This window comes from Lepisosteus platostomus, chromosome 22 (genome assembly GCF_059453375.1).
Source record: "Lepisosteus platostomus isolate fLepPlt1 chromosome 22, fLepPlt1.hap1, whole genome shotgun sequence".
NCBI lineage: Eukaryota > Metazoa > Chordata > Actinopteri > Semionotiformes > Lepisosteidae > Lepisosteus > Lepisosteus platostomus.
In genome coordinates, this window is record NC_142632.1 from 17,580,750 (window position 1) to 17,594,165 (window position 13,416).

Sequence of the window (13,416 nt, forward strand, 5' to 3'; positions counted from 1 at the left end):
CTCAAGGTGTTCACTGGTCTGAGCTCCTATCCCAGCATCCTCCTCCCCCCCCAGAGCAGGACACTGGCCCCTCCCCCACCCCCCCAGAGCAGGACACTGGCTCCTCCCCCTCTTCCCAGAGCAGGACACTGGCTCCTCCCCCACCCCCCCAGAGCAGGACACTAGCTCCTCCCCCCCACCCCGCCCCTCCAGAGCAGGACACTGGCTCCTCCCAATTTTGCATACTTTCACTAGTATTCAGTGGGGCTCTTTCTACAACATCTCGGTGCAAGAAGCAGATCTAAGGCAAGCAGGAATCTTGTCCTTAGACCCTGAGGAAAACTGCACATGGACTCTTACGTCACTGCAGCAGGGATGGCCAGGGCTGGAAGCTCGATTCAGTGACATGATCCAGTGGCCAAATCCATCTCTGCTCACCATGCCAGTGTGTGCACACAGCCCCACGTCAGGCCAACGTGTTCTGCACTTCAGCAGCGTGATGGAGTCGTGGCCTCGATCCAGCGAGCCGCGCGGCGGAGGTATGACGCCAGGCAGGGCAGTCAGTGGCGAGGGGTGGGACACGTGACAACGTGTTGCCGGAAAACCTCTGGAGGAGCATGCCCCAGCCTTTTGTTCTGGACTGCCAAGCATGGCGCCAGCTCCCTGCCAGGCCAGAAAGCAGCAACAGGCAGGAGCAAGGGGGGTATTCTGCACATTCCTCTTGTCCTCCTCCAGAGCGTAATTGCAGACAGTTGAGTCACGAATCACACTTGTTCTATAGCTGTGTGACAGCAAGCCAGCCTGGTAATAGAAGGGAGAAGGATACTGCATTGTAAATGGAACAGCAAGCAAGCGAGTAGTGTGTTGGCATGCACCAGCATGTCAATCCGAGTGTTAGAGCAGGGATTACATTCGCTCTCTGTCTCTCACTTGGTGTATGCATGGGTGTATTGATGGGAACGTGGCTTTTGTAGCTTATATATGTGTTTGCAAAAGCTTTTATTTGTTTAGAGCTCTGTTAATATTTAGATCAGATCTCTTCACCCCCACAGATTTCAGTGTGGTACCCTATCATTAAAGCCATGCAGATAATGAATGTTGCAGCCCTGTGAGATGTAATTATTTGTGATGGGGAATTGTATGTTGGGGCCGCAGAATATGACATGTTATGTAATTGCTCTATGAATGCATCGCTGCATTACCAGCCCTTTCACAAACCAGTGTTACAGATTGCTTCAGCAAGCCTTTCCCGAAAAGTGTCCCAAAGGCAGCAGAGACGAATGTGTCCATATCTGGAGGCCTTGCAGGAGACTACAGAAGAGCTGCGTGGCCCAACACGTGGAGGACAGGTGTAAAAATCCGCCGCAGCTCTGTCCCCAGCCTCTGAGCCGCTGTGCCGTTGCAGGGCGTTGTCTTAGCTTGAACCTGGGATCTGCAGCTGGAGTGCGTGACGGTGGGACAGGTGGCGTCTCTCAGCGTTTACTTTGACGTCGGGCCCGAATCGCCAGCTGGTAGGGTCGCCCTCAGAGCGCTGGCCCACTGGGGGTTTGCAGTCTGCAAGCGTGGCTGCTGACACTGTGAGCAGGACGGTGCGAAAGGCACTGGGGGGAGGTGTGAGCTGGAGAGAGAAGGCAGGAGGGGCCATGAGTGAGGTGCAGGAGATTCATTGATAAGTATTTTTATAGGCCTGGCAGGCGGCTGAGGCCACAGGGCCTCCAGATTTATGGAAGGCTGCTGTAATAAATCGTGTTTATGATGAGCTGATGGAAATTATGGAGGTGTGTGCGGTAAGTCATACCAGGCACTATTTTAATTATACAAATCTTCTAGAGCTTTCAGCTTCCTGCTTCATCGTTGCTGCTCTGTAAAATAAGGCAGTTACACGTGGCAATTGTATTTCCTCCGTTATCGCACTCAGGTAGTGGGCAATGTGTGGCTGGTCTGGTGACCATGAGAGCTCTTTCAGTTTCCTGAAAGTTTACCTGGCCAGGTTAATCCCAGGATACCAGACTTGGGAACCAGCTCCGCCCATCATGACTCTCAACACAACAGCAACTCAAGGCAGTGCTCTTCAACGATTGGGATGAGATCAGGGCTGCAAGTTGTCAAAATCTCGCTTGTGACATATTTATCTTGTTCCAGCTGGTCTTGCTGTACTGTACAAGCTGGAGAGACCCAAATTGCTGTTTGGTGGGGTTTCCTAACATTTTGACCAGAGTGTATCAGAGTGCGGGACACAGAAACACAGAAGAGACAGTTGGACCATCATGCTCACTCTCTTGGTCTTAGGGGCCGCCGAATCCCATCAGGGGTGTTCCTGGTGTACTCAGGGACTCCACATTCTCATCAGGACTGGGCACTTTTGTCCTCAGACACCTGAAGCTCCTGTGTGCCACATTTCTGTTTTTCTCCGACTCTTTAGCTCTATGGAACTGTCTCTGGTCCCGTTTTCTGTATAGAGTCGCTGCTGCTCCAGTGCCTGTTTGCAGGCTTCATAATGTGTAACAGAGCAGCTGGGGAACCTTTTACTGATGTCACTGCAAGCACACAGGGACCCAGGACGTCACAGTCAAGTCTGATGAAAGGCCTTGAGAGTCCAGACTGGCTAATCCCAACTTTCCACTGGTATCGTTCGCTGGCGGGACATGACCCAAGCTCCAGCCTATGCTGTGTGGATTACACAGTTCAACCTGTGCTGACTCAAACGCCTCTGGGCTCCCATTAGAGCTTCGAGGAGCCGGATATCGCGATGACAGCACACGGAGCACGTCTGATTGGGTCTACACTGTGATATCATCTCTGATAGCCATGCACAGCATTGAAGAGTGCAGCTCACACAGCAAACGGTGCTGTTTTATTCCATAAATGCAGAATTTCACAAAGCATTTCAGTTTTTTCAAAAAGAAAAAAAATCCTACAGAAATCCTATAAAAATAGAACATGAAGAAGTTTTAGAGAAACGACACTCAGTTTTTTTTAACTATAAATTTTTTGATGTATTTGTAATTACATTCATATAGAGTACATGTACTTTTTTTGTTTCAGAAAAGTCCATTTAGATATTAACGTACTCACCATCATCTTTGGGGGGTTTTCCAGCATGTCAATGAAATCCCACAGGGTCAGTAACAATGTTCCCAATCTAAAAAGGCAGAGAATTCCCAACCTGCTGACAAGCTCTGAAATCTAACACAAGAAGGGAAATTCACAAGATTGCATGTGAGTGTGAGTGGAGGAGCAGTGTTAATGGTATTCAGAGTCACATCGTCATCTCCACTGTGAGCTTTCCCACTGAGTGCATTTTGGCATTCTTTACCAGATTTGCGCTGAATCTGCCCTGCTCTTATTTCAGTGTTTTATCAGGTCCCCGTGCGCGGGGTGAAATCCAAAGGGGTCAGCTTGTGGTGGCATCTCTAATGCAAAATGAAGTCCTGCCATCAAAACTTTCTGCAGCTTTAACCTGCCTTATAAAAAGCAAGAGGTGTAAATTACAGTTACTCACATTAGTGAGACCTGTTTTCCCCAGAAATGCAACAGCACTACAACTGGGGAATGACCTCCTGAGCCCCTGCTTTCCTGCAGGTGAGCACGGTTAGTAACACATCGCACCGAGGGGAGTTCTAATTAAGAAATGTAATAAAAGACACATCGGGGGGGGGTCCTCTGCTTCTTTCCAATTCTCAAGATTGAAAATCTCTTTTTAGAGAAGGGCGAAATGATCGCAGGGCATTCAGGAGTTCTTAAAAATCAGGAAGAGGTTTAGAAACCATGATGTCACACATTTTCTCAGATTTTACTTCTGGGTAAAATCGCAGCAGTTTCTTTGTTCCTTTCTGTGAAAAACAATTAATTATACTAAAGTAGTCATAACTTACACCATACCATCCATTTTCTAACTGACGTATTCAGGCTCGTAGGGGAGCCAGAGCCTATCCTGGCAAGCAAAGGTGGCAAGGCAGGGTACACCCTGGACAGGACACGCAAGGCAGGGTACACCCTGGACAGGACCCACAAAGCAGGGTACACCCTGGACAGGACACGCAAGGCAGGGTACACCCTGGACAGGACACGCAAGGCAGGGTACACCCTGGACAGGACACGCAAGGCAGGGTACACCCTGGACAGGACACGCAAGGCAGGGTACACCCTGGACAGGACCCACAAGGCAGGGTACACCCTGGACAGGACCCACAAAGCAGGGTACACCCTGGACAGGACCCACAAGGCAGGGTACACCCTGGACAGGACACGCAAGGCAGGGTACACCCTGGACAGGACCCACAAGGCAGGGTACACCCTGGACACGACGCCCTTCTGTCACAGGCTAATGTAATAATGATTCTGATCATTCCAAAAAAAATGCGTAATACTCTTATTTTTCACAATCTGTAAGTTAACAGCCAATCCCTGGAAGTCACTTTCACAGGAACACAAATGAATTCTTATTTCTGCCTGGCGTTTTTCTCCTTTAATTACTGAGCAGGTCCTCCCCACTGGAGGAGTGAGTAATGGTGATGAATCAGAGCCCTGAGGTCATGTGGTCCAGATAATCTCTCCAGTCCACACTGTTTAAACAAGGAGGTGGTGACAAGACAAAGGCTGATGACCATGTGGGTGAAATATGGCGCTTGTAAGTGAACATTGGTAATCAATTGTAAGGTCTTTCTGGGGCTGATCTCTGAATGGACGTGTCAAGCAGAGCCACACTAAGGCTGACGAAGTGCACAATGATGTTTAAAGGTCACCCTGGGACCTGAATTCAAAGGAAAAGGATGAAATCTCATGTGACAGATGGAGATGACAGGTGGCTGAGAGTTCTGCCTCTCCAGATGTGTTTAGGGTGACAGTGTGGTCAAGCTGTGATCATTGCCCAGCACTGGGTATCAGTCTTCACCATAGACAAATATCCCAATGTTATTTGTAACAGAGGAAGTACAGTATTTCTGTTCACTTACAAATTAGTCCCATTCACATGCTGCAGTAGGTCTTAAAGCCCAACAGGGGTTTCATGACTTTGACATACAGTCAGATGAATTTAAACAAATAACCATCTTCCATCCTAAGTGATCCAGCAGTTTGTACACAGAGCTTGATAAATGCCAACGGACCGACCTCCTGTTCTCCAGAACCCTCAGTGGTTCATAAGCTTCCATTTCTGATTCTAACAAACTGTAATCTGTATCTGTAAAAGCCATCGAGCTGTTTTGGGTCCTCTGCAGTTCTCTTGTAGAAATCGGCAAGCTAAGCTATGATGGGATCAGACGTTAAATAGCTGGTCTGGGGGGAGCAGTTCGTGGAGACTGATGTGCTTCGGTTCTTTCCAGCTCCCTTGAATTAGAAGAGGTTGTTAGACAATGGATGGAAGTTAAACCATAAAAGCTTCCGGGGGCATACTTACTTTTTCACCAGACTGTAAACCTGCTGAAGCCCAAGAATGAGCGGCAGAAGTTGCTTTGCGATGGAGCCCTCTCACCTCTCTCCACTCGGCGTCCCTCAGCCCCAGTCCTGCTCCGATCATCAAGCTGCTCGCTGTGCACATCTGTTCCATCCAGGAGACTAATATCGCAGCCCTGGAAATTCCATAGCATCCTAATTCAGCGATTGGAAGCAAGCCAATTACTAGTATATTAAAAATGTGGATTAAATCACCAGACAATTAAAGAGATAATGGATGATTAAGACAGGGAATGGAACATGTGAACAGTAGACTGGATGGGACAAGATATTGACAATTCAGACAGTTGTGCCAGGAGGGAGAGTGCAGGTCTCATCCAGATGTGAGAAAGCTGCACATCTGTCTCCCTGCTTCAGATTCTCTTGCCATGTGTCAGAGGTGCTGATTGCAAGCACTGGTAAATGTATTTACTGACAGATCCCAGGTGCACAGAACATGAAGAAGCAATTAAATATTGTAGAACAAACTTGCACTGTTTATTAAAATGATAAAACGTTTAACTTAACCGTGTGCACAACTTGGCAGTGCCCAAATCATAAAAACATTTCTAAGACAGCATTTGCAGTACCTATACTTTCCTTTCTGGAAAGGCCCTGTTGTGGGAAGCATTCTTGCTAATGAGTGAGTGCTGCTACTAGTAATTCAAACTCATACAGCTCTTTCCCACGACTGCCCTTGAGACGGTTTTTCCAAGACTCAGGGTAGTGTATACTGTATGCATTCATTCTAACAGACGAGCCATTGCTCATGAGCTATCACTGGAGTTGATCTGACGGTCTTCTAAAATGTTTTTATTTTTAAACTGGCAAAATGTAGCTGTGGGTTTAATGAAACAACAGAGTATTGTCACTAAATGTGCAGCTGGTGGATTTTTGTGGCTTCCACACAAACCTCTTCAATTAACTGGGCTCACCCTGGGGCTTGTTCTCAAGACAACAGCTGACAGCTCCCCTGTGTTTTAAAATAAGAAGGAAATTGATCGCTTACTTTGATGCATCTGTATTGTACAGGTCTCATTAAATTAAAAAAGGGTTTGTTTCACCAGGTGAGATTTCTTTGTCATGCACTATATTTTGACTGTACTCTTTTAGCATACGTGTGTGTTTTATAACTGGAAAATTATTTTTACCTTTTCAACTGGTGTGAGTACTTTTGTACTCTGTGGATCACTGAGACTCCCGTAACTGGTCTGTGCAATCTTGTCTTTCACAAGAGATCAGTGGACAGTGGTCACTTTTTATCTGCTTGGACTCACCAGAGATTACCCACTCAGTCTGGAGTCTCCAGTTGTGTCTTTCACATCTTGTCCCAGAGTGCTGACACGCACACAGGAAGAATGAGGTAGTGCAGCCCAGCTCCTCCAACCCACCAACTCATTGCACCTTGGAACTGTTTGATGCTGTATATCCCACACTCTGCAGCATCACGTTAAATCAGAGGAGGGCTGCACTCCTCAGTAGTGTCCCCTTAATCCTCAAGATGCTTGGGACGTCATGGGGGTCACTGTTACCCTGGGAGGCAAGAGCCTTGTCCAGCCAGTCCCAGCTCTGGGCCAACTGTGTGTGTTTCTGCTTGGCCGATCTCAGTCACAGTCCGCTAGTGACGCGCCCCAGGTTTGAACGCGCAGCGCCTGGATCTCTGAGTCGAACTCGCTCTTGGAGTGAGTGGCTTTCCTAAGAGTGGGTAAGGTCTAAAAACAGAAAGGACTTTGACCTCGCTGTTGTGAAGTTGCATTTCCGGGACTCAATCCACAACAAAGGTGAACTCATCCAAGGTCGACAGGATGTCTTGAGCGTTGTGACGCTGGCCAAGGGGGGACTCAGGAGGGCGGGGCTGGCGGTGCGCGGCAGGGTGTTTGACACACGGCTCTTGTGTCTGTGCAGGTGGAGGAGATCCGGGGATTCATCGACACGCTGTCTGAGAAGGTGGAGGAGGTGAAGCGGAAACACAGCGCCATCCTCGCCGCCCCCAACCCTGATGAAAGTAAGAGGCTCCTGCGCTTGAGGCTGAGGGAGGGGGAACTCGGCCCACGTCTGTGGGAAGGTTGCAGGGACATCTTGTGCAGAACTGGTTTCTCTGAAACGTCACTCTGAAGCCTGTTGCAATGTTACTATGATAAGGGGTCTTACCTAAATAGCTGATGTTTTCCTTCTGGTAGCCTGATATCGTCCATCTCAGAAGCTCAGTCTTGGTCAGTAAGTAGTGTTGGATGACCAGTAGGTGGCGCTCTTGCCTCTGGACTAGAATAATCAGACCAGGGTCCCACTACTGGGACAGGTACGAGGTGCTGTCCTTCTAATGGGATGTTGAACCCAGGTCCTGGTTACTGGATCTCATAGTGCTGTTTGTAGTTGTTGGGCTATTAACCTTGGGATCTTGGCTAAACTTACTGTACACCCTGGCCTTGCATAATCTGGAGTAATTAAAGTTCCACATGAATTCAGCTCTGTGAGGAGTCTGCATGTACATCCGTTTTCTACCATGTTGTTCAGTTTCCTCCCATCCTTCTTAGTCACGCAGGTCCAGTTTGGCTGATCTACTTGGCCCTTTTCTGTGTGAGAGTTATCCAGTCCAGTATGACCAGTCCTGGCCATGTGACTTACCCAATGAGTACTGAGAGGCCTCTCATGTGCTGCTGTTCCAATGTTCTTAATTGTCCAGTATCTCCCAGTACCTCCATGACACATTATACATACACTGTACCAGCCTTCTGCATGCCTGTCTGCATCAGGCCCTGCAGGATGCATAAAGCTAAGGAAGCAGTTATGTGTTTGTATCTGTCCTGGTTTTGCATGTAATACTCACAGTTGCAACTGTATAAATGCTAATGCTCATTTTTACATGTCAGTGCTCTATTGGAAGAGATTGATTAAGAAAGTAAAACTGGAGCACCTGTCAGCAGTGCTCAGAGCTGTCGGGCTGTAATCTAGACAGTGAAAATCGATAGGGAGCTATTACACCAGAGTCATTTCTTTCTCTTTGTGAGGCAGGGGAGTGAGGCTCTTCACACTTTCTCAAAATCATTTCCATAAGTCAGGTAGAACAGAGACGATTGTGCCAATACGGTTTATCACAGGGACTGAAAGCTAATCTATGCTGCCCTTTCGATGGGTCGCACTCGCAGTCAGTGCATTAACAGGCCTCTGCTCCTGTCAAGGAGGTCAGAGGAGGTCACACTCTGCACTCCCCTCTCCCTGTTTGACACAGCTGTGTCCAGAGGGTTATAACAAGGTGCAAGGTGCTAAAGAAAAAAACTATAAAATGACCTTCCTACTAAGATCAAGTATGCTAAAATATATTTTCTTATCACATGAAACACTAATAGTAATAAATGTTTAGATCTATAGAGGATTGTCCATCTGTTTTCTCACTGCTTCATCCAATTCGGGGTCACGGGGGAGCTGGAGTCTATCTTGGCAAGCAGTGGGTGCAAGGAGAGGGGTACACTCTAGACGGGACGCCAGTCCATCGCAGGGCACACACAGGGCACACTCACACCAGGGCCAGTTTTTCCAGATGCTAATTGACCCAGCAGCATCATGTCTTTGCACTGTGGGAGGAAGCCGGAGATCCTGGAGGAAGTCCACATGAACATGGGGAGAACATACAGAGTCTGTGAATATACTGTAGCACCCCAGGAATTCATCAGTACAAAACGCAGAAGTACATATAACCATTTTACCATATTTAAACTTAACTCAGCACAAGCCTTAGACATAATATTCGTGATGAGACATTTGGTGGGAATGAAATCATAGCAAGAGGTAGGCCCTCCCAAACCGTGGGCAGCCTGTATAAAGGTAACATCTGTTACACCTGTCAAGTCATTAGAGTTAGAGAATTCATCAAGTGAAAATCACTATTTTAATTTGGTAATGCTTGATTTAAATGTAGCCAGCATATCCCCTTTCATCCAGGCTACATAGGACACAAAAATAAAATAACAGATATATTTTAATTCCCCCATTCCCAGATTCTCACTGGCATTTAATTACCTGCATAATGTCCATACTTCTAACCGAGCTCTGGCATGATTAATGGGTTACTGCACCTTTAATGAAGTGAATTGTGCAATCAAATGCAAATCGTATCTGGCTAATTTAGAACATAATTAGATTAATTGTTTAATTGACAATGTCAGTTTCAACAGAACCCTACAGATAGGAAGCCCTCCAGGAGCTGAATTTGAGAACAGTGCCATAATAGCTGATGTGTCCTCCGCTGTGATAAATGCTGTGCATTGTCACAGATTCCAATTTGAATACCTGTTCAGTCTTTTGGAACAATAAACCTAAATGGTGTTGTTATAATCCCAAACGAAGCCTGTTAGAGGATACCACGCTGGCGACAGAAGACCGCACTCAAAGTGTGAGGACCCATGCAGTATATGACTCCTGAAAAAGCTGTGATCCACTCGGTTGTTTCTGGGCGAAGCAGTGTCTCTTGTCTTCTCACGTAGCTCTCACCCCAGTTTTCAGGGTCATCCAGAGCCTGGGGAGGGGAGCCTGTAACTCCTCCTGGGTGACTCCCCAGCGCCCCCCAGCCAGCGCAGAGATACTGCAGCCACTGCACCAATCTGCTGCTCTTGGTCTTTTGCATAACTTAAATGCACTTTCAGTAAAACTGCCTGGAGAGCCATTTTACCCGATTCCTTTTAGAAATTTGAAATCTCCCATTTTTTTAATGACATACTGTACCCACCTGATCTGTATTCACCAGTCTGTTCTACGACAGCTCTCTGACCATGATTCAGTACAAACTCCCTGGACATGCTCTTCTGGTAAGCGCCCTTGCAGAGCCAGCACTCATCGGGGAGAACGAGAGACCTCCTTCATCTGATAGCGGCAGACACACATTGCAAGAAAGTGACATGACCAAGGCTCGAACCCACGATCGCTGTCCACAGCACTGAAGAGTGCAGCCCATACAGGATAGGGAGAAGGCTGTGAAGTCCAAACGCCAGGCAGGTCCTCAGATAACACTGACTACAAAGAGTAACATCTCTTTCACTTTCCTTTTTCTGGCCTCAGGGGTGTCTCAGGAGCCCATGAATTTTTAAATCTGAAAATGTCGCTACGGTTTATTTTTTGTCCTGTGATTCCTGAAAACGTGCTCTGTAATTATGACGTGTTACGTTTTTATTTTTTTGCCTGCTCCTGAAAGGGACATCATTGACAATCAAACAGGAAGGTTTGTTTCCCTTTTGTATCTCTTTCAATCAGAGCTGACAGTGATGGAAAACAGACAGGACATGCAATGCTAATAGATCAGAGACAATCCCTCCTAAAGGATCACTGCTCTCCGGTGCTTGTGAGAGGGGTCTTATATCGTACCTTGTGGGTCTCCTGTTCATTTCCTTGAGATCAGAGGGACATGGTCCCAAACTGCAGCCAATGTTGCCCTTTTGAGACAGAAGAGGCGTTTGCTCTAGCCCAAATATTTGTAACTGGCAAACAGGAGGACATACTCCATGTATTTTTGGTAGCTTAAATTCTACTGAACATGTCATAGAATCTGTCCAGGTTCCCCTTTGAAAAGGTGAGGATGTGTAGCAGAACAGCTGGAATATTTGGAATATTTGCTTACGTCAATGCACTCAGGACACGGTCTGGTGTAAGAAAATTCCCAGTGGGCTGTACAGCCAACCCAGAGATGTCACCACCTCGCTGCCTTCGGATAATTCACTCTGGCATCCTGGTGCACAAATAGGAAACAAGTTCAAGCTGTGTCATAGAGACAACTTGACTTTTATTTTATACCCATATTTTTACTGTTATACCACCTTGTGATGATAGTTTATATGTGTGTGTACTGTGCTCAACGATGTCATTGTAGACCGCAGTGTTCTTCTGTGCAGATTACAACGTGCATGTGCTCAGGCTGAACTGTGGATAGAAAAGCCACTTGCTGTGCTGGTACAGACTGAATCAGAATAATAGCAGAAAGTTTCAGGAGTTGCAGTGGAGAGACCACTTATGCTAAAACCCACAGCCAGGGTTTATTCTGGTAACGTTTGTAGCAGATCAGTGCTGCCAGGGCCCGATCACCTTGTCTGGCTGCTGTATGTGGACATGAACGGGATAATAAATCGTTTGGTTGGGAAAATCTCTGCTGGCTGTGGATACTGTCTGGGGTGTTCTTATCTGGGAGCAGGGCCCAGTCAACGTGGGGCTGATTTTGTACTCTTCAGTGGCTCGATGCTAGAAATGGGGGTGTGGATGTTTACAGTTGTAACCGCTGAGGTCTGATTCAAGCCTGTGTCCTAGTGTGGTGCTTTTCAGTCTTTCTCCTTTTGTAAGTGTAGGATCGACAGTTATTTCTGTTACTGCCCACCAGCTTGGAAACAGCTTGTTGTGTTTGTCACCCCTCCATCCCTGAGGCCACCCGCTGGAGAGAGTGGGGAAGTGCGGGCGGTTCCAGAGCCACGCCCACCTTCACCGGGAGCACAGCCCCACAGGCGGCTCAGAGCCAATGAGGCAGAGAGCACTCGCAGCACTGCATGCCGGTGAGCGCCTGGGAGCCCGCAGGGGCCTCTGTGCTGCTGAGAGCCGGGAGAATCCTGGTTGACAAACTCCACACAGCTCTCGTGACGGAGCCAGACACGAACCCGAGATCATGGAGCTCAACCTGTGCTTGAGTCTGCCCATTATACTGGACAGGGCTGCTCAAAACCAGTCCCTGTTTAAACCTGGTTAGAGAAAAGATCGGTTTCAAACAAGCAAGAGTAAGAAATTTAAATTCCTACAATTATATTTATCAGTACTGTTCAGTGTAGTATACTGTACTATAAGTTATACTGTATAGTACACTGTATACATCTGACTGTACTATAGGGAGTTCATATATAGTTTATAGTGCACTGCACTGTACTAAATATACTGTACTGTAATATATATATTGTTTACTCTATAGAGCACTATCCAGTGCACTGTATTGTACTATACGGTATATAGTAAACAGTAGAGTGCACTATCCCAGGCCCAGCTGATCTGTGGTCTTCCTGTGTGAAGAACATATTGCCATCACAGCTGTCTGTGTGCTTTGATGTGTCACTGCTGCCCTTTATACTCCTGTAACAGCAGATGTACTGTTAGAAAAACAACTGTGCACACTCCTTATTTTAACAGCAGCCTTGTACCGGTCCACGTGTTTGTTTTATATTACATCTGCTGCTCTGGGCACTTTGTATTGCCACAGATAGCTTCATGTGTGTGTTTCAGAACGGCCAGGTAGCCTGCAATCTGAAGCAAGGTGTCATCCATGAAAAGCTGATTAGTGAAGGTTTTTTAAAAGTATAAAATTGCCTCATGATACACATTTCTAGGGAGGAAAACCAGGTGCTAAGACACTGGAAATTATGTAAAAGACTTCATTTAAATCAGGCATGGTTAGCTTTTTAGCATCTGAATCAATTCTCTCTGCATTCTCTTCACACAATGCGCTCATTCGGGCTAACAGGAACGACAGCTGAACGAAACAGACGTAGGCATGAAAGTGTGGGAGAGAAGGCAGCTCCCCCTGGCCTGCACCTTCCTGGCTCTTCATAAATCCGAGTCCCGGATCCTTCCTTCCCAGCCTCCCGATGCAGGCGTCTCCGGGGCGCCCCCGGCCTCCACCCCACATGGGGGGCTCTGACAAGCAGGCCTTAACACATGTTGACCCCGCGAGCCGCAGGCTGTTACCTGTACCTGTACCTGTACCTGCTGAGACCTCAGCTTTCTTCTCTTCTCGGAAGTGTCAGAAACAATTCACAGCTGTCAGGCGCTCTCACCTTTCTTACAAAATGGTGTTCTGTGGAGTCGAAGGTGGAGTGCACACGTAACATGAGGGATTCTGACATCCCTGCAAACAGAGGAGTCCTGGGAGGTTCATGGCAAAATATTCCAGTGGCTGAGGCACAGAGAACACCAGAATATGACACAATTACATCAACCTCATGCATGAATAAGGCTTTGCTCTCAGAAAATGTATCATATTGATAG

At 47.2% G+C, this 13,416-nt stretch overlaps 1 protein-coding gene across 2 annotated transcripts in view; it reads left to right on the forward strand.

The window, feature by feature from the left end:
- The window catches only part of stx1a (syntaxin 1A (brain)), a 104,918-nt gene that overhangs the window by 22,454 nt on the left and 69,048 nt on the right, over positions 1-13,416 (forward strand). For both annotated transcript variants that reach the window (XM_088615840.1, XM_088615839.1), the window contains exon 4: positions 7,318-7,417. In XM_088615840.1, coding sequence (XP_088471966.1) covers positions 7,318-7,417 — 100 coding nt within the window. The remainder of the gene's footprint in view (positions 1-7,317; positions 7,418-13,416) is intronic.